The sequence below is a fragment of the Calonectris borealis genome, chromosome 5 (genome assembly GCF_964195595.1).
Source record: "Calonectris borealis chromosome 5, bCalBor7.hap1.2, whole genome shotgun sequence".
In the NCBI taxonomy this organism is placed as follows: Eukaryota; Metazoa; Chordata; class Aves; order Procellariiformes; family Procellariidae; genus Calonectris; species Calonectris borealis.
In genome coordinates, this window is record NC_134316.1 from 18,615,441 (window position 1) to 18,636,272 (window position 20,832).

The following is a 20,832-nucleotide window of genomic DNA, read 5'->3' on the forward strand; positions in this document are numbered from 1 at the left end:
TGCAGGAAATCGTGTCATTAATATAAGATGGCATGACTGCATGGCATTTTCATAATAATTAAGTTGTTAAAACAGCAAGAACAGGCCACACAGAATGAACAAACAGGTGCAGTTTTGCAGGATGAGGCTGTCATGTAGGTATTTTACAGCTATTCAGTTTGGAAGGTATGGACCACATACATGATTTCTACTTTTTGCATTTGAACATTTCTTTTACTTTTTTCCTCTCCATACAAGAACCAGAAGAATTTAACGTAAGTTAAATATCAACAGTCCCCTCCTACCAACCAAAGGAACAGTTGCCTATGGGCTACTCAAATCACATTTTAAAGTCAAAAATTAATGAAAACAATGCCCAAAAGTAATTAAAATGGTATTTCACACAAGAACAAAAGTAGTATTTTGACACTTCTGGAAGAGAAATCAGAACCATGAGAAGTCACTACTGAATTTCTATGATAAACACGATGTTAACTATTCAAGTCATCAATACACAGAAACACAAAAGCTGTGCTGAAGAACTGTAGCCATCAACTCCAAGAGGAAGCAGATTAGGATCATGGTTTGCAATACCAGTGTTTTTTGACTGCAACAGAAACTAAATTTAGACCCAGTTACATAAAAAATACTAATAGCCTTAACACTTTTAATCAGCATAAGAGGTTTAGAGATACACAAATGATCTAAAGTCTGTTGACTTGTTTTATACTGCATTTGCAATATTGTGCATTAGTAAAATCAGAGAGATTATGAAAGAAATACTGAAACATAATAAAATTACATAAAACATGAAAAGCAGGCTATACAGAGTGACTCCAAACTTTGATACTAACAGAAATTTTACCAGAATACATCAAGAACATAATTTCGCTGTAGATTCCTTCAGCATGGGGGCCAATGTACCCAGGTAGCACAACACACGTACCTGGTAGGTTCAGAAAACAGGTTGGACTCTTTATAAATGCAGTATTAACTTGTGTGATCCTACAAAGGGCAAAAAATAAAACACTTACTATCTTCATACTGTCGCACACTGCTGACCCACGGGTAGTGCAACAGCACAAAGCAATCTGGCAGGCTTTCAAATGCCAAGTCTGGCATGGTGACGGACAATATGCTCTGCCAGCTGTGCAACTCCTTCAGGAGCTGCAAAATGGCAAAAAAAATAATTCCCTGATGATTTTTAAGGATTGTTCATTATTATGGCTTGCAGAGCACCTGCCAATAATTTATGAAGTATTGATCACATCATGCTCAGGGTTTTTCCTCCATAGCTGCTAAACAAGTTCTCTGAAAACAACAGAAGACAACAATATTGTCCTAATACAAACAATTACTTGGATAAGCTACAACTGTTGCCCCAGGCATGTGGTAAAATTGCAAATAGGTGGCAATGTTTCATATGTCCCATCTCCCACTTTTTGATATGTAATCTACACCATGAAAACATTTTCAGGTTCACATCTTGACGCATATGCAACAGGCCAATTAGCTAAATGTGGGTAATTTTTTTTTTATTTTTTTACTTGAATAGTTCATTGCACAATGTCATCAGAAGTATTCATTAAAAGCCTGTTTCTACCACTGCGTACTAGCAGATACGGAAATTAAACTGCTGACAGTTAGTCCTACTGAGTTTTATTGATGACTAAGTTCTATCTATGTTCCATTTTTTTCTTTCAAGGATCTTTCAAAATCCTCTTGTACAATTTTTCTACACAATCTGAGTGTTACTGCTGATAAAGACATATTACCTACCCCCTTCAGAATTATTTGAGAAACACTGGTAGTAACAGCTGAGATGAGCATACCATAAAACTTATCCAGATGGATTTAAAAGAGAAGAAAAAAAGACTAACTTTGGAGCAATTACTGTAAAATATACCTTAAGGCAAGTATTATCACCGATACCTGGCCAGTCACTTCTGAAGCCAATTGTTCTTTCTACAAAAATATAAAGATCTGGAGAGGAAGCAGTAGTTTCTCCAGATTAGATTAAGTGCCATAGTTGCACATAAAACTACAACTTTAAACAAACCCCAATAAAAGGCTAGCTTTCAACTTCTAAGCTATTAATAATTTTTTCTTCGCAGGAACTCATTCTCAGTGGTCTAAGCTGGCTCACTCTAGATTAGAGTTCTTGTTCCAATTTACATAGCTGTAAAGCAGTCTAGAAAATGACTGTGCTCTGTGTCACATTATGGTTTAGAACTGGTGAGACAACTAGACCAGACTCCTTGCAGACAAGGCAACTGAGTTAAGTGACAACTCTAAGAAGGTATCGAGGAAACCACCAGCTTGAGACACTGATCACTCCAATGTTACTGCTTAACAATTGTGTTGCTATGAGTTCTTTCTTCATAACTGACACCTAAATAATATTCCTATAAACTGATTAGCCACAAAGGAAAAAATAATTTTGGTTGTATATAAAAAAATCCTTTAATACATTGGAGATGGAATAGTTACTTAGCTGCAAAAGTTCTGACATTGTTACTTGACATTAAATATTATGCTTTATTTTCTACATTTTAAATACCAGCAAGGGCACCATAGCCACTACTACATGATGAACTCTTTCCATTGACTTTGGAAAATTACATAGGGAAATCAATTTTATGAAAACTGGTATCAACCTTGGGCTGAGTTGGACAGAAGGTTTGTGGTTTGGGTTTGTTTTCTTTTTTTAACTGAAGTTACCATCATTGCAAATTTCTTCAGAACCATTTGTCAAAATTACCTTTTAGAGAAGTTTTTAGCACTTCAGAAAAACTGCACTGAAAATGAGAAATATTTAAGAAAAGTCTACACAACTGAAATCACGTATTTGCTTGTTGTCAAAATTTGTGAATACCAGATTGCAGTTACAAACTATACTTCTTGGCTCATTATCATTCAGCTGTTGAACCACAGATACAGTCTGCATCACCTAAGAGGCCTATGCAACAACAGGCGGGTTATTACTGCTTAAAGCTCTTGCTTCTTTATAACCTTTTGAGTTTCTATGGATCCTTCTTTTCCGGGAAGACAGCTACATGGCTTATTGGAAGTTCTACTAAAAAATGTAGTCATTTTTTTTTTTACTTCTTATCACAGTGGTAATATATAACCTATCAAGGAGAATAAAATTTAAAGTGCACTGCATGAAACAATTAGTTCTCCCATATCTTTGTATCTCCTATATTTATCAAACTTCCACTCTCATTATGCATAACAAAACATAGTTCTCAATTAATAAATATTTTAAATACTACTTCTATATTCCTCTTCTACCTCCTCTTCTACTGTGAGCAAGCGTTACTGAGCTGAAAGAAGTGATCAGTTCACTTACCACAGAATTGCAACCACTCTTCAGAATTTTTCTGCCAGAAACACTAAGACATCTTTTAGGACAAGGAATTAATAATTTTACTAATGTAATTAAAGTAATTTAGATCGATCCGAAACAACGCGCTCTTTCATCCCTTGGTTAATACTGGTCAAACAGTGTGATGTACACTAACAGTTCACATCATATACTGTTTATCATGCAGGGAGGATGCAATTTTAGACCATCCAAAACATTCAATGAAGTATTTGCCCTGCTGGCAAGCTTCATGGAAAATGATTTTCTACAAAAGCTTGTGTTATTATAATGGAAGCTTTCAACTTCACTGGAAGGAATAAAAGTACTCTTTGCTCACATCAACTTTGGCTAACAACTCTGTTATGTACTTGTAGGAAACAAGCGATGCAACCGACTCCCATTTACAAAATAAATCCTAGTGATACAAATTCTGATCTTTGTGTCGTATCTCTTTTCCAACCAGAAAGAGTCCCAGAGAAGATAGGACTTAAGACTGTTTAAGGTATTTTTAAAAATAAATTTCAACAGGCAATTTTAAAGATTCTTTTGATCCCATTTCATTATCCCGATCTACCATCAGTTCCTTATACAGTTTTCAGATCAAGACCTGAAATTGTTTACTGGATACATTTCTTTATCAGATTTGACTGCGAGATCATCTTCCCCAGCACCTTTTCAAACTATGAAAACACCTGTAAAAGCCATGAAACAGAATATTGTGCAATGTTCAGATCCTTACAGTAAGATTTCTTTTGCTAAAGTCTCCAAAACTTAGTGGTTTAAGTGTTTTCCCCAGGCAATATACTCCCCTTTCCTAACTGAAATATTAATACCGGTCATACCTTATCAAAGAAATCTTGATTCTGCACAATATAAGTGTTTTAGGGTACAACCATCTATAACAATTATTTAGATTGGGGGTGGGGTGGGGGAGGTTGGTAGGGTGTCTCTTTGCTTGTTTATTCCAAATGAATAGTGTTTGGCTGCCATTAAAAGCTAGTACAGATACAGGAGAATTCCCACCTTTCCAAGCAAGCTTTACCAGCAAATAGATCTCAGATGCTCTCATGAGACTGTTACTCTGACTGAATGCAGGGCATACTACCTTTCCATTAACAGCATATTTTGAGAAGTGGATCTGGTTAAGCCTAGATATTGTTCAGGGAAGGAGAAGAAGAAAGATTTTCAGCTTCACCTCACCTCCAGTACATACTGTCCAAGTAAAATGATTAAAAATGAGACTGTCACTCACAAAGTTATTTAACTTCAGGGTAAAGCTATGTTTAGACAATGGGAACAGCTTAACAATTCTAGAATTTTTTTTTATTAGAGAGTTCTGTTTCTACATTTCCTTAATCTTTTGAAATATGTCTTCATATTCTACTACATAGGTACAGGAAGAAGAGAATACAAAAGCTAGGATTTACCCACAAATACTACAGACTTTGAGGATGGGGGAAGGCAAATTTCTGCCGCTCCTGTGTCTCCACGCCCCCCTGGCTCGTCTTAGCTGAGGAATCGGAATTATCCAAGACCCTTGGAAGGAAATATTTTTAAATAGTAAGTACCAAAACTAGGTTTGACTTGAAGTTAATATTCTTGCCCTCAAGAGCAATACAGCAAAGAGTAAGAAATGGTACTCCTTATTTTTACTGCTAATGAAGAAAATGCAGAAGTCAGAAAATACAGCTTACAGTCCACAGTAGCACTGACATTTTGTGGAGGTAAGGGGTAGTGAATCTTTCATTTCACATACAAACAAGAACCAGATTAGTAACTCTGAAAATTACACAGAGAAGTTCAATTATTTTTTAAAGGGAATCACAGTTAAAAACAAGAAAAAAGCCAAATAGAAAAGAACCATAATAATCTATCAGAGAATTGATAGCAGACTAGGCAAAATTCATGGCAATTTGCTTCAGTTCCACACTGCTTACAAGTAATGAATGCATAGCTGAGGAGCACACCTGCCCCACAGCGCAGCTGCAGTCTGAGATATGCTTACTACAGATGTCCTGTATTCCCCTTCATCTCTCTCACCACCAGAACTGTCCACAATCCCAGCTTTCCCCAGTTCCAGCACTCAGATGACTATCACCTTGCATATCAGCTTTCTAGGTCTGATTTCAAGCCACACTCATGCTGAATAGACTAAAAAAGAACAGTTAGCTGTTTTGCTCATACTTGAACCTTTTCCTTAAGTGATGGCACTAATTTGGGGTTCTCCTCTTTACCAGAACACACAGGAATTTTGTGAGTGATAATACTAAACTTTTGTTAAACTTAACTGAATTTGAATCAATAGGTTAAAAAAAGCGCAAAACTGATAGAAAGGTTTATGATCACACTGTCTTCTCTTTATCCCTTTATTAAAAACAGCACTATTTTTAGTTTGATTTCCTAGGGTTTTTTTTCTTTATTAGTATATTCCATGCAGGCATGTGTGATCTCTGCCCACTCTAAGCCCTCAAATTAAAAAGTCCTAGGGCCAATATGATTATGTACAAAGTAAGTCACTTTATAAAAGTTGATTAATATCAGCAACAATAGTAATACAATAGTATTCACCAACAAGCATCCAGTATCATATAGATTTACATAGCATTGCTACAAAACAGCTACAAAACCAGAGCATTTCTATGAATTTCTGGCTGTCAATATAATGAAAAATAAACATTTTTCTACACTGTTAGGAAAAAAAAAAAAAGTTGAGCCATTCAGTCATTCCTAGCCAAGATTTTCTTTCTGTAACAAAATACATTCTCACTCAGCATTAAATTTTCAAGTTTTTTTACATTTTTAATACATAGTTCTAGCAGGTTGGGGATTTGGGGAGGGTTTGGTTTTGTTTTGTTTTTTAACACAGTCTTCAGCTTTAAGTTACTATTTTAAACAGAATAAATAGTCTGTAGATCAGATAGAAAACTATATGTCAAGAATGAATTGCAAAGTAAATTATCTTTCCATTGATAGCCCACGGGGCTATTTTTTGCCACTTTTTCAAAAGGTTTTATTTAAACATACACACAGAGAGCACATACATTGCTGTTGTATGTAAAAACAAGCAAGCAACCCTCCACTGCCAAAGCTGGTGGTTCATATGCGGACAGGGGAAAAAGGGATTAAATAAACTCTTGAGAGGCCATTTGTTTGTATAAGCTACATTTCTGAGGAAATTAAGGTGCCCAAAACTGTGCTCATCTTCACCTAAAAAGTAAGGTCAATTCCTAGCATCAGCAGCTGCAGCAAGTCGCACTGTCAACTAGAATGAAAAATGGCACAAAACATGCAACTAGAATGAAACATGGCACAAAAGCATTAAATACATCACATGAACTCAGATTTCAAGATAAAGGATCTTCCTGAACTTGGCTTATGGCACTCTGCACAAACAGCAGTGCATGGATAAAGGCTTTAGACTTTGAAAGTATTAAAATCAGAACTCAGAAGAGATGTTATAGTTGGCATAATTTTGCAAAAGCTAGAAGTTACAAATTCTATAAGTTTGTACAGAAGTTACTCTGAAGCACACAATTACTGAATTTTAAACTGCCTGACAATATTATCCAGTCTTCTTAGAATACCTTTCCAAATTAATTTTTTGATCCTGCAGATTAATACTTTATATAGAATATGAAATGCTGTTCTGGAACAAATCAGTAAGATGGAGGAGATATAACATTAAGATGCAGCCAGATTAACAGTGGGGGAAAGTACATTAAAAATGTACTTTAACCTCCATTAAAAAAAAAAGACTCAAGACTGTCCCCTAAATCAAAGATATTAAAAAAAAAAAGGCAAAAAATCCCAAAACCAATAACAACCACACAAAAACCAAAAAGAACAAAACCAAAGAAACCCACAGTTCCCTATCTAATCTTATTTTAGAACAGAAGAATGACTTTTACATATTTTGTACTCTTTGGCAGGGAATCTATGAAATCAAAACATGTCCTGACAAATTGAACCTTTCCTAAGAACGGTTCACAGTCATAAACTCATTTATAATGTGTTATGTGGGAGACGGCAACTCGTAACAGTTTGAAAGTCAACAACATGGAATGTACCAACAGATTTTTGAAGAATGACAGTAGCAGTTATTTACATTCAGGGTAGTTAATTGTTCTTTATGAATTAGGTTTCCCCTGTATAAATTAGAAAACTACAAAAAGTCAAAATTGGGAGAAATCCCCATTGTCTTTAAAAGTTCAAGTAAAAATATCTTTGCAGCACTTTCCTTAGACAATAGCGTATTGCTCGTATAAAAGGTCTCTTATCCTATAGAAGTCCTGACAGAGACAGCCTTCCAATCCAATGCGCCCTGTTTCAGTCTGAAACAAAAGACATGTTGCAATTTATTATCTTTACACTAATGAGAAACTTTATTTTCATTTAGAATATTATTTACCAAAGAGTTTAAGACACAGAACACCTACCCTGCGAACAGCCACCAGATTGTTGCACACAAGCACTCCTCCTACAAATTCAGCTTGTATACCTTCTCGCAAGAGAACTTGCTTGAAGTCGGACAGTCTTGGCTCATTCATAAACACAGACTGATGTCCAAGAACCTTTAAACAACACACACAATTTTAATCCTTCTGCTACTTAATACCTTCCATTTTTCCAAAGATATCCTCATCATTGTTGGCAGCAGTGTGGCCTAGACTACAGGACTATAAATGAGAAGATTGGTTCTATTTCTGTTCACCTGCAGCAAGACATTTCCAGGATAGGAAGGCCTTAGAAGTTATTTGTCAAGTAAAGGAAAAGTTTCCTTCTTTGCTCACATAAGACAAATGGAAAGCTGTCATTGAAGATCCCTCTTCCAAGCCATGTTATGCCAGGGACAGAGGTGCAGTAAGCTGTACTGCTGATCAGTACATACTTCTATGACAACTGTCATGAATCTGAACAGACTTCAGAGTTGTCTCCACGTTTATCTAGCTCCTAGAACAGACTACATTTAGGTCTGTGCAACAGTATCTTAAAAAGCAATTCTAGGATTAGAAGGCATTTTAATCATTCACTGAAAAGATAAAATAGTATCTACTCACATGCAAAGATAAATTTATAGAAAAGATTAATTTAATGAACTCTCAAATATAGAAGCAGAAATGTATGAATTTCAAAGATCTGTATCTCAAGTACATGAAGTATTTTCCATGGCATCAACAAAACATAACAAAATCCAACAGTGACTAAATGCCAACTGATTTTCAAATCTGCACATACTAACTACAAATATGAAACATGCTAATTAAAATCTTATCTTCACAAATAGATGGTACTGTATGCTAGGCACTATTAGTGGAGGCAAGAGATCATTCTTGCTGAAAAGCATAAAATCTGAACAAAGAACAGTACCAGGTTTAACAAAGAGAAAACCAAATATGAAAATCCAGTTTCAGTTAGGCGTTCATTTGAGTAAGATCACAGTATCAACCTCTAAGCACCAGAAAAAGACAAACGAATACAGAGTTATTCAAAAAAAGAAGTCCAGATCAGCTTAATTTCTGTACCTCATGAGGTGGCAGAGGTTCCAAAGTAGGAATGATCTCGCTCTCCTCGCACATCTCCTTGTCATCGTCACCAAAGAGGCTTTTCATGGCCTTCTGTTGTGCGATGACACTAGAGTCTGAAGAAGGCATATCCACTTGCATCTCTGTATCTTCATCTTCCCTCAGCTCTCCCTCTTCCAAAATAACTCCAGTATCCACTTTCGAAACCCGCATGTCTAGAACACCATCTATCCAAGCCAACTCAGCATCCTTGGCTTTACAGAACTGAAGGGAGCTGACAAGAGAATCTTTTAACCTGACCTAGGTTGCACAAAAGTAAAAATACTATTAGTTTGTTGGAAAACACAGAGAAAGTTCTTACTTCAAGCTTCAAAAATTAGAGGTTTTCCTTTCACTGTCTCTCCACATATATTTGATTCATACTCTTTTGGGGAGGGAGAGGAGGGAATTGGTATCACCAAGGCAAGATGTTCTATACTTTCAAAATATAATTTGTAAAACCCTCATGTCACTACTCAACTTAAAAAGCAGCAGAGATCAATACCTTTTTTGTCTTGGTTAAAATAAAAAAAAACCCTATAGGACTGCAAACTTGAGCTAAACTTACAGAAAAAGCAATCAATTCCTTTTGAAACATCAGAAACCTTTTCTGCAGCCAAGTAGTTCCTCGGTTGGCCTTAGTAAATTTAAGGAAAGTTTCTATAGATACATTTCGGTTACTGAACATCAGTTCCAAGTTTCAACCCTCCAAAAAAATTATAATTAATATTTTATTGTAAGAAGGGATGTTGTAAAGATCAGATTTTATAGTGACCAAAACATTACCTTACCCTGATTCCTCTGGTGCATTCCAGGACTTTAACCCATTAAATAAAGCCCTACTCTGAAGACTGCTATCCACATGAGATTGTGCATGATCCCCATAGCAGAATCAAGGCTGCAACTGTATAAAGGATACTGCAACTAACGATCCATCTGCACCACAGTCGACTCAAAAGACACTGGGATTCCTATGCCCCACTCACATCCATTATTTTCTAATTCACTGTCTCCAGTGTACTTCATCCGTTCAGAAAGCTTCAAACAGAAAAACGAACTAAAGCTATGCAGAAGATTGAATTTCCCCTTTATATTAAAAAAAATTTGAAATTAAATATGAAGCAATTACAATTTTATTCAGGTAAACGTTTTGTGAAAAGTCACAATCATGTCATTTCTTACACATTAGCAATCCTCATAGCTTTAAAAAAAAAAAAACCCAAACAACAACCAACAAACCAAACACAGAAAACACTGCTCTTAAGAATCTCAGAACTGGATAATTTTGAGTAACTGGAACTTTCCACTTCCTACAGGGTAACAGATTTTTTTCTAGAAAGAAGCAGAAGTACCTTTTTCAGCAATTCTACTGATGTTTTGCTATTAACCTTAAAAAGACAGAAGGAATAAAGGACTAATGCCTAAAGTGCATGTGAGAGACGTTCCTCTAAACAACTTCAAAAGTTGAATTGGGACCATACACCATTTTCACATACTCCACACAAATTATCCAAGTTTTCTTATTTAGAGCTTAACCATGAAAAGTAAATGTAATATATTAACACAGTGCAACACATTATAATAACCTCACTTTCCAAGAACCATCACATTAACTTTCTTTTGGGGGGTAGGGGTGTCTTATTTATTTATTTTTAACATTAAAGCTCCTAGCTTTACATGTTCATTCTTAGGTACTATTTAGGTACGAAGGATTTTTTTTTTTTTCCTCTTTGCTCTCTAAGGCTCCCCTTCAAATTCCAAAAAGAATCCTGAATTGCAAGTAGTGTACAGTGGTACTCTAAATATAGGCATTAGAAATCAATTATTAAGACTTGAGTAAAGCAAACTGATGTTCCCACGGACACGAACCTTGCCTTTTGCACTACAGGTAAAAATGCACTGATCTCATGTTTAAGTTTTTAAACACTTCTTACGAATAATAAGCATAAGGAGAATGCTTACCTAGAGGACAGAAAACGCTACTAATGTCTTGATCACACAAACCCAAGTGTACACATAGGTAGTGTTGTCTCTCCTCTCCCAAAGAATGGAGGGCCAAATTAGAGTCTGCCAATAGAGCTCTACTACAGTTCACAGCAGTTACACAACTAACAAATTCTAGTACCTTACCTGGTAAATGTGAGTTTCGCTGGTTGCATCTACAGTTTCATGCAGTTTTGGCATGTAAACTTTAATATCTTTTCCACCAAAAGCTCTGCAACATTCTGCAAGGTCCTGACTGGCCTCAGGTGGTCCATGGACAATGATCAGTTGTCTTGGTTTCATTTGGTTAATAATTTTTTTAATTGAGTCCCCATCTGAGCGTCCTTCATAGTCAATGTATGTAACTCTGGCTCTAGTTTGAATTAAAAACCCAAGAATAACATTTTTTTAGTTTAAAAGATTAAACCTTCAAGTGCTCCAAAATATTTCATCTAAAAACTGAAGATATTTTGAAATTATTCTACATCAGCAAAAGATGTCAGCACAAGGTACATTATGGATCAGTAAAATACAGAATTGTCAAATATCAGCATGTATGTGTATTTAACACTATAAATTCCCAAAATTCACTTACATAGTTATCCAAAACATGAGATAAGCATATTCAAATCAGTTGTTCTTTTAACAAAATATATATACATTTAAGTATCTGTGCTAACATACTATTGTTTCGTCTGTTCTTTCTCTTTCACTTGTCTCCATCAGACAGGGAACAAACTGCGAATTTCTTAAGAGTGGGGAACCATAAGACACTGTGCTGTGCTCCCAGAAAGACTAGTAAAAAACTAACTTAGATAGCTTGGGGGGAAAAAAAAAAAAAACGAACAAAAAGCAAGCCCTTTCCCACTTTCTTAATTCCAAGCTAGCTTTTTACCCAATTTGCACCATACCCGTGCTGCCATTCTAGCCACCATTGACAAGAACAACAAAGCCACTCACTTAATTTCCATGGATTCTGTTGCAGAAATACATTTAGTAGGAACATCTGATAAATCCTGGTCCATAGGCTCTTCTCCATTTGTCAAACCAGATTCTAATTTGCTTTTTTCTTCTTCTGTTGCTTGAAGTTCTGGAACTAGAAAATCCTCAGGTCTAAAGAATGGAAGGCATTTTGCTTTTAATAGTCTTACAGTAAAACCAAAGCACTACATAATGTAAAAACAATGCTGACTATTACTACTGAGATTTTTTATAATTGTTACTGCCAACAATTTTATTACGCTTGCCTTCAATATTTCCATATTCGAACAGAGCCCATTTGGAAAACATCACCTTCCTATCTTAAAAAAGAACCTGAATATCTTGGGAAATACTAGCAAACTGAAGTTTTCTAGCAAGTATTCCTTATGCAAATAGGACAAGTATCACTAGATTTTTCTAGGATGAACAATGTTCTTTCCCCTCATTATAAATTTATTAAAATTATGTGTCATTTAAAGCAGACAAAAAGTCATGTTCAAAATATTAAGTCTTCTTCTAGGAAAAAAAAAAAAAAAAAAAAAAAAAAAGAAGCCCGGAGTGGAAAGACATCCTAAAAGGTATGAACACAGGCCAAGGATCAGCACTCTGCAGCTTCAATCCCATCATAAGCTTCCTGTGAGACTTAGCTCAAACTGCCCTAACTGTTCAAAGGTTACTGCGATTGGAAGAGTACGTAACAGTGCTGCAAAAGAGACAAAATGATGATTTTGATTTTTATTACTTCTATTTTTGAATTATTTCATAGCTATTACACGTTAGTATGCATTACCACCACGTACTTGATAATCTCGCCATATTCATCCCATTTAATTCTTTCTTCAGGGGCTGGAAACATTGGATAAGATTTCTTTGCCTGTTTGAAGAAGCTTCCTTTCCGGCTACCTTCACCTTTCATCATCAAATCATGTTTGGTCTTATGTACAGTTGGCTGATCAATATCCTCTTCAGCATCACTCTCATCACTGGAATCGATATCTGCCCTGAAACGACATTCAAAAACAACTTGTACTTTCTTTTTTCTTCAAGTTTACTATTACATAAACACAGAAACTGGAAAATAACAGTTGACATAACACTAACCAAGGACAAGGGCAGTTTATGTATCTGAGAAAGAGCTCCCAGGCAGATGAAACAGGTCTATCATAACAACAGATTAAAGACCCCCATTCCCAATTCCTCAGTGCCCTCAAACAAGTCTATCAAAACTATGATATTCATTTATCCCTGTAAATGGTTGAAGCAGCAGAATGATCACACAGAAATCTCAACTCTGACCATAACAGCAGAACGCAAGAACAGCCAATATACTTACTCTTTAGACTGTTCTAACTTCTTAGCTGCTTCTTTCTTTAGTTTCTCCTTTTCTAGGTATTCTTCAAGTTCTTTTCCTTCCAACTTGACACGTTTTCTCAACTGCAGATAGAATTAAAATTAATATTATTGTGAATAGCTGACACGATTTTAATACTTTTCCTACTCACTGATGACAAGAATATTTGTATTTAAGTATCAAGGGCAAGTACAACTTGTAGGTCACAAGGTCATGCAAACATGTGGCACTTTGGCACAGCAACATCATGACAATGTTATCAGTTAGTAGAGTCTACTTTAACAGAAAAGCATTTCTAAAAGTATTAAAATCAATTAGCTTTACAAAAATTTCTTAAAACATCTTCAGAAAACATCTCTCCAATACAAATGCAAATACTCTGACATGAGCAGTGTTTTTTTAATTTTTGTGTCACTAACATCAAACCAGAAGAACCTGGCAAAGTCACACTAGCAGGCAAAACAACGCTAAGTTTTGTTTCTTGTTTTCTGAAAATCAAATCAGAGTATTGGTCACTTTGAATAACACTGAATTCTAATAATAGTCTAATACTGTAATTCAGTGCTTCCAATCCAATCTAAAACTAAAATAAAGCTGCATCATCAGGATCGAAATTATCACTGTGATCACAGGTGACTCCCATAAATCAACCATGTTTACCAGAGAGAAGTAGACACAGGTAAATAAATTATTGAAAATAATTTGAAAGCATGAATAACAATCAATTGTGTTCTAATTCCTAGCTTTTGCTTATCTTTTTAATTCTGATAGGATATATTGTATTAATTTGACCTGATTCTCCCCTCATCCTACACCAGAGTATTTTCCAGCAAGAATAATCCATCATATATTGTGATCTGTATGTCAACTGCAAGCAGAATTTTTCTATTTTAACAAAAACAAAGGAAAGTGTTGTCTAAAGATAAATATTTAAAAGCAACTTCATGCTCATCTCTATGGACTATTAATTTTGCCACACCACCAAAAAGTACTTTGTATGCCCTAATATGAGACCTATTTTTACATACATTTATCCACAATCGGTTAAACATGCAACATACTGATTTCAGATTTCCCTCCACCACTAGTAGCATTTTCAGGAGATCAAAAGGAAACTAAGTTCAGTTTTGTTCATATTCCTACAATATAAAAACTTTGAGATATATAGACAACTCTTACCTCAATATCTATAACTTTTTCAGAAGGATTATCAATCAGAAATCGTGCTAATGTTCCAGGTGTAGTGCGATAAGTTAAAATTATAGAGTTTTTGGAATCCTGGCACCACTGAATGAAAAGATCTCTAGAAAATCCACACTCTAAGTCAGGCTGACTGGCAAGAACAACTTTTGGACTAGGCACTCGAGCCAGATCAGACAGACTATGACATAAGGAGAGATGCCGGAACTGAAAAGGATTGTTTCTCTTGTCTTCAAAGCACCTCATCAACTTGTCGCTCATCCATTCAACCTAAAATAGGTATTAAGAAAAAATTATCTATAAGAATACAAGTTCTACAATAATGTACAAACCTGATATGAAGTACAGCATGCAATATGCACGTGATTACATCAACGTTTCTCAGCAAGTGTAGAAAGAGTGCTGAGCATAAATAACACAGAAACAAGTACTTTAAGTCCTCTTTCTTAATAGCTATAAACTATGCTAACAAGTCCTGTGATAAAAACAGAAATGAGTATCAAGAAACATGCCCATAACCATGGACTCCGTTACTTGATCGAAAGATGTGAGATACAAACACGCACTATAGAATAAGGACAACGCCCAGTATTTAGCCATTTTTTACTGTTAAGAAGAAAAACAAAATGCTTTTGCATACATGTTCCATTACCCTCTTCATAATTGCATTTTAAAATCAAAACAAACCTGTGATTTAGAGAACTCCACTACATTGTAGCTGACGTTATTCAAAAGTGCTAAAGAGTAGACTCCTAATCCTGCATCTTTCGTTCTCCAAATCTGATCAAGAAGTTGAGCAAGTTCCAGAACTCTGCCTGCTGTATCCACAGCTATTAATACATTCCCATCACCTCGTAATGTCTCCAAAACATTAGCTAAAAAGAATTAAAAACAAAACAAAAAACTATTTATACTTTGAACCAAAATTAGAATGTTTGTGGCTTGGGTTTTTTTGTTTGCTATATCACACTAGCAATCATAATCAAAAGCAAATTGAACACAGAAAAAAACTAAACTTCAAAAGAGATCCAAAACCACATTTCCACCAAAATTAAAGGGAGTTGGAGTTTTCTTGGTAGCTCTGAAGATCTCACTGCCTTGATGCTACTTTTTCTTTCTTTTTCTTTTTTTTATTAAAAAAAAAACCCACACACAGTAAAATGGGAGTTTAAAAAAGAATGTGTTGAGGATGGTCATTTAAAAATCCCTTAAGAAGAGATTAATTGATACTGGCTAAAATACACTGTCTTCAAATACGGTTCATTGTTTTCATGAAAAGGTTTAGCCCACAGGATCAGTACTATCAGAAAAGAGTAATTCAGAATGTGTTAAATTTCAGTAAAGGTTCTTAGTTTGGATGCTGATGAATTTCTCATAGAAAAACAATTTACAGTGGCTAATAAATCACATGACTGCTATTTTCAAGCCCAAATAGAATACATACTCAGTAGCTGTTCATCCCTTTGCTTCCTCCTGGGTTGTACGTAAGTAGCATTAAATGAATCTGTAATAAGCAATGAAGGCCTGCTCAACATTTCCAAGGAACATCCATTCAGATGGCTGCGGAAAAAAGGCAAAATCTCACTTTTTGCATTTCTATTTTATGAGAAAAAATAAGACAGCTAGCTTCCAGATGTTTGCACGTACAGAAATCAAACTCCTCAGTAGCGGAAAGTTTCCTGCTTACAAATAAATAAAACTGAGTGGAATGAAGAAACCCGGAGCTAATGCTTGTTTCAAATCGATTAACCTGAATGCAAGTGAAAGTAGTGGTCTCATTAAAGAGCTGGAAAGGCACTGCTACTTCCATACCTGTTTATCACACACTAAATGATGCACACCTAACACAACGTTTAAGATATATTGCTATGTTGAACTTACATCTCCCTCTTGTGGTTGAAATCAACTGCATAAACAATTTCTTCCTCTCCATCCTTGACAATCTTCCAAATTGTGCCTCCTATCATGTGGCCAGCTGGCAATGGTGTGATTGACAAACCATGACCTTTGCCTACAAAAGTTTTCAATATTTTAGGTACATCACATGTATTAAAATCCATTACTCTAAATAAGAGATAGCAATTTTAAACAACTGAATGCCAAAATTCTTACTGGGGAAAAAAGTCAAATGAAGTATGAAAAATCAGTAACATATCTGTCCTTCCCATCTAACCAGTAACTTCAAAATTTTTTGCAATTAATTTCTATTTTGCCTCCAGAAAAAGAAACTAAAGTGAAGATCACTTCTTCCCCCCACTTCCCACCAGTACATAGAGGCACTGCGGAGCTGTTGTAACTACAGACCTACACAACAGTAAATTATATAACAAACATATCACATGAAAGCAAGTATGCTGGTGAAAGGCAGACCCCTCTCTGGGGCAACACAAAATGTTTACTGTATCATTCACTATCTAGGTACTTACAAAAACACATATAAATTACACAAACTGGAAGTTTTCCAGAATGACAAACACGCAAGTCAAACAATACTTGTTCATCTGCTGCAGTCAGGGATGACAGATCTTTTCAGTATCTGGTGCCTTTCTTTTTTTAATGCACTGTTGCTCCTCGTCCTTAGTGCTGGCCTATATCTTTGTCAGAGTAAAACTAGACCACCCATGACCATTACTCACTGACTTCGCTGCATTCCACCAACTTGAACAGAAGTGCACAGCTTTAATAATAATTGAAACATACATTTATCTTCTTAGATGCATCCATCGAGGCTTTTCAAATCACTTCCATTACATATGAAACAAGTAGGGTGTCTTAAAAAAGTTGTTCACTAAAATCACTTTTAAGATGTAAAGGTTGGCAGCACAGACATAGCCTTGCTACAAGTATCTTGAAAAAGGGTCAGCAGCCTTTCAAGGATGGCATCCCATTTCTATTTTCCAAATTACAGGGAAAGTATTTTGGCAAGAGGCATTCAGGAACCGGGAGATACTGCACCTCAGAGACAAGCTGGTGGTGGTCAGCTTGTATGTGTCTTTGTTCAAGAACAGGGTTTCCATTTCATTCTGATATTTAAATTCAACATGAGTGAAACGCTGCTGATTCTCTGGATGCCACAGTTCCTAGCAATAAGCTACACTGAGTATCATTCAGAGTCAGTGAAGACCTCCTCATTAAATCACACACATGCTGTAACTTAATCTCTGCAATCTATTCATTCTTTAGAAAGCTTTCCTTTGTGTTGCTGATTACTGAAGAGTTCTGAGGTATCTATCACTAGGCATGAGTAAATGCTTTTGAGAGACATGAGCAAATTCCAGGAAAACTTACAAAAAACAAAAAAGAAAAACAAACATCTAAATAGCTTTGGCATGACCTCCTCCTCATTAAGTGGAAATTCTACCCATTTCCACATACAACTACTGAGGCAAATGTTCAGCTGATACAAACTGACACAGGGCTGCTGAATTCAGCCCTGCAAAATGCACATTTCAAAACTTACTCCCTTTAAAAAAGAGTTACTTTAACTCTTAATGACTCTGTTGCCTTTCACTAAAAGTCATTTATTGAAACTTGGGTGAAAACTTTACCTTTCAAGTTCACAATCTGAGAAAACTTCAGCTGTTGTATCTTATCAAAGGCTGCATCAACATCATCCAATGTAAAGAGTGTGAAATCTTCAGTATTATGGCGGGACTAAAACAAATAAGAAGTACAGAGCATTCCAGAACCTGAGCACTCTACCATATCAAAGATGTTGTGTATGAAAGTATCAACTTAAAATACCTGGTAGAGATCATACATAAACATCTGTCCCATTTTATATACAGGAATAGTTGCATAAATGGCACAATTCAATCCCATTTTTCCAACTGCATATGGAAGAGCACCAAGGTGTAGAGGGTCAGGATGAGAAAGAAGAACAGCATCAACCTGGTGTACATGTCTACAAAAAGAGGGACAATAGAAGTTGGTAAAGAGAGTTCTGTATGGTGTTATATACTCCATATTATGGCTATTTTGAGAATACATACATAGTCTGAATGCCAAACAAGAAAACTTAAATCCTTCCAGGTTTAGAACAAAGTTTTTAAAATCATAATTAAAAGTTACAGATATTTCCAAACGTTCAAGCACTTAAAAATGCAAGTGACTTCTGAAAACATAATTTCAAGGTTTGGAAGATGTAAGTTTCACATCAAATTCTTGATTAGAAAGACCTTAATATATACTTGGACACCAGAAAGTACATTAACTGAGGGGCCAAAAATATTATCAGTGCAGATATGCTACAAATTGTTTATACATCTAAAAACCTAAAACAGACTACAACTTTTCTTCTGATGAGAAAGACCAAGAAACAGGACCAAAGACACAACAATTCTTAAACTGATAAGGATCAAATCAAAATATCTTTCTTTAAAAACAGAAAACGTCAAATATATAATTTAAGAAAAGTGGCACATAAATTTTGGGGGTTTTATTAATTTTAAAAACAGAAGGGTTTTTTCTTGCAAAGTGTTTCATAAAATAAGAACTCAGACTGAAAACTTACTACCTATCATAACTGAAAAACCTGAAGGCATAAAACATATGCAACAAGTGAAAATACAAGTTGGGCTGAAAGCTTTTTGTTCCCTCACACAGTAACTGGGGCACACATTCTTCTTGATGGCTGTTATTAAAAAGAGGATTTTATCTAATTGCTTCTCAGATAAGACACTCGAAAAATTTTCTAAGTTATCCTTAGTACATAATAATCCTCAGTTAAAAGACTTCAAACACTACAAGTATGTCAATGCTAGAAAAGTGAATCTATATAAAGAGCATCACAAAGCTTAGTTTCTTTCAGAAATTTTTATGTTTCACTCCTAACCTTGTAATCAATGCTTGCATCAGCAAAGCTCCTTGCTGTAAACCTGCAGAACTTCAGTATTAAAGTCTAGACAGGTTTATTTCTTCACAGGGCTGGGATAACTAACAGAAGCTGTTTTCCTGACAGACAGTCTATTCAACTTCAAATAAGAGGCAAGAGTTGAACCACTTTGTATTCCGCTTACATACACTAAGGATTCTTTCATTTAAAATTTAGTTAACCAGTCTAAGTTAGTGTAAAGCCAACGTCAGTCTCCCATAAACTCTGCTCTGTGTCATTTTATGAAAAAACCAGAACATCCAAGCCAAAACAAATACAGAACAGTTTGAGAATTACAGTTAATAGATGTAACTCATTAGACTTACAACAAAAAAACCAAGTTTGTACTGGAAATGTTTCAGCAGCATAATTCCCTTCATATAAAACATACTTCAAACAAAAAAAAAAAAAAAAAAAGCACAATTTTGGATTTAACATCACCATACACATATCATTACATGGTATTTTGAAGACTTTCAGAAAAGGACAAGACCTATTAGGAAAAAAAAAGTGTATGAACTGAACTACTTACTTCCTCAGAGAATCAATAATATCCATAGAAAAGTTTTCATCCCAGCCACAGTCCAAAAGAAAACGAAATTCATCTACTTGCAACAGATAGCAAAGGGCAGATTCCTCCTGCACCCCTGAAAGCGTAGTCAACTTGATAATCGACGTCATTTTCCTCTCCAAGTGTTTAACCTCCAAAAGAACTAATCTGAATGGGGGAATAAAATGTTTCATTGACTGATCCAAAGGAAAAATCTATTTATTTAGATCTAACTTCATACATTTCTGAAAATACGCAGGATAACAGTTGTGAATACTGTTCAATACAGCTACTGGATATCAATTAAGTCTCAGATACGAACTTTTGATCGTTGTAGATCTTCTGTTATTAGAAAGAGGGTTTTTTTACAATTAAAAAAAAAAAAAAGAGCCACTAGGAGCAATGCAGTTAACAGCTGCTCCCGCCCCGGGGGCCGGACGGGGGCACCCGGACATGGTGCATCCAGGGCTGTGGCCCCTCAAGCCCAGCGACTGCCCGAGGAGGGGCCCAGCAGGGGGCGGGCCGGGGGCTCCGCACGGCGGCTCCAGCGCCCCGCCGGGCCCCGCCGCCGAGACAGCGGCCCGGCCCTGATATGGTGAGTCTCGCCGGTCGGGCCCGGCGTTAAGGGGGCGAGCCGTGCGCCCGCTCCAGTCCGAGAGGAACAGGAGAAGGAGGAAGAGAAGGAGGAAGAGGAGGAAGAGAAAGGCGAGCTCGGCGAGAACAAGCCGAGCGCTTAACGCTTCACCATCGGGCCGAGCCCGGCTCCCCGCGGGGAGGAGAGGGGCATTCACAGCGAGCGCTGGGGCCGGTCCGCAGCGCTGCCCCCGAGCCGCCGCCGCCGCCGCTACCTGCCTCGTGGGCCGCCCGCGCTCCGGCCTCCCTCAAGCCCATCGGGGCGCGCGCCCGCCACCTCCTCCCCGCGCAGCACCCTCCGCCATCTTGCGGGAGGCGGGGAGAAGGAGGCGGGCGGGTGGAAAGGTAACGGAC

At 36.4% G+C, this 20,832-nt stretch overlaps 2 protein-coding genes across 5 annotated transcripts in view; one reads left to right on the forward strand and one right to left on the reverse strand.

The window, feature by feature from the left end:
- Positions 1-20,832, forward strand: part of NDUFB1 (NADH:ubiquinone oxidoreductase subunit B1) — a 449,978-nt gene that overhangs the window by 426,385 nt on the left and 2,761 nt on the right. Inside the window, exon 1 of one of the 3 annotated variants that reach the window (XM_075151243.1) lies at positions 20,738-20,823. The exons of 1 other annotated variant lie outside the window; for it this stretch is intronic. The gene's annotated coding sequence lies outside the window, so the exon portion shown is untranslated. Of the gene's footprint in view, positions 1-20,737; positions 20,824-20,832 lie in introns of those variants that run through there. One more of the 3 variants, XM_075151239.1, reaches the window with a different exon arrangement.
- On the reverse strand, positions 633-20,798 carry CPSF2 (cleavage and polyadenylation specific factor 2). Of its 2 annotated transcripts, none has more exons than XM_075151208.1 (15): positions 20,694-20,798; positions 19,828-20,013; positions 18,167-18,326; positions 17,971-18,076; positions 16,304-16,433; positions 15,867-15,982; positions 15,110-15,297; positions 14,402-14,692; positions 13,205-13,305; positions 12,672-12,872; positions 11,851-12,003; positions 11,038-11,263; positions 8,869-9,168; positions 7,783-7,917; positions 633-7,677 (listed from the first exon to the last, which is right to left on the reverse strand). In XM_075151208.1, the coding sequence occupies exons 2-15, from the start codon at positions 19,974-19,976 to the stop codon at positions 7,585-7,587; spliced, it is 2,349 nt and encodes a 782-aa protein (XP_075007309.1). In that variant the 5' UTR covers positions 19,977-20,013; positions 20,694-20,798; the 3' UTR covers positions 633-7,584. The 2 variants fall into 2 exon arrangements, with proteins under 2 accessions (XP_075007309.1, XP_075007308.1); XM_075151207.1 differs by having other exon boundaries at positions 20,698-20,788.

Excerpts from the sequence above, each read along its gene's own strand:
- CPSF2 (XM_075151208.1), bottom strand. The coding sequence starts at position 19,976 with ATGACGTCGATTATCAAGTTGACTACGCTTTCAGGGGTGCAGGAGGAA. Across the intron at positions 12,004-12,671 it reads GAATATGGCGAGATTATCAA|ACCTGAGGATTTTCTAGTTC; the intron begins GTACGTGGTGGT and ends TCCATTCTTTAG. Across the intron at positions 11,264-11,850 it reads ACAGAATCCATGGAAATTAA|AGCCAGAGTTACATACATTG; the intron begins GTGAGTGGCTTT and ends AATTCAAACTAG.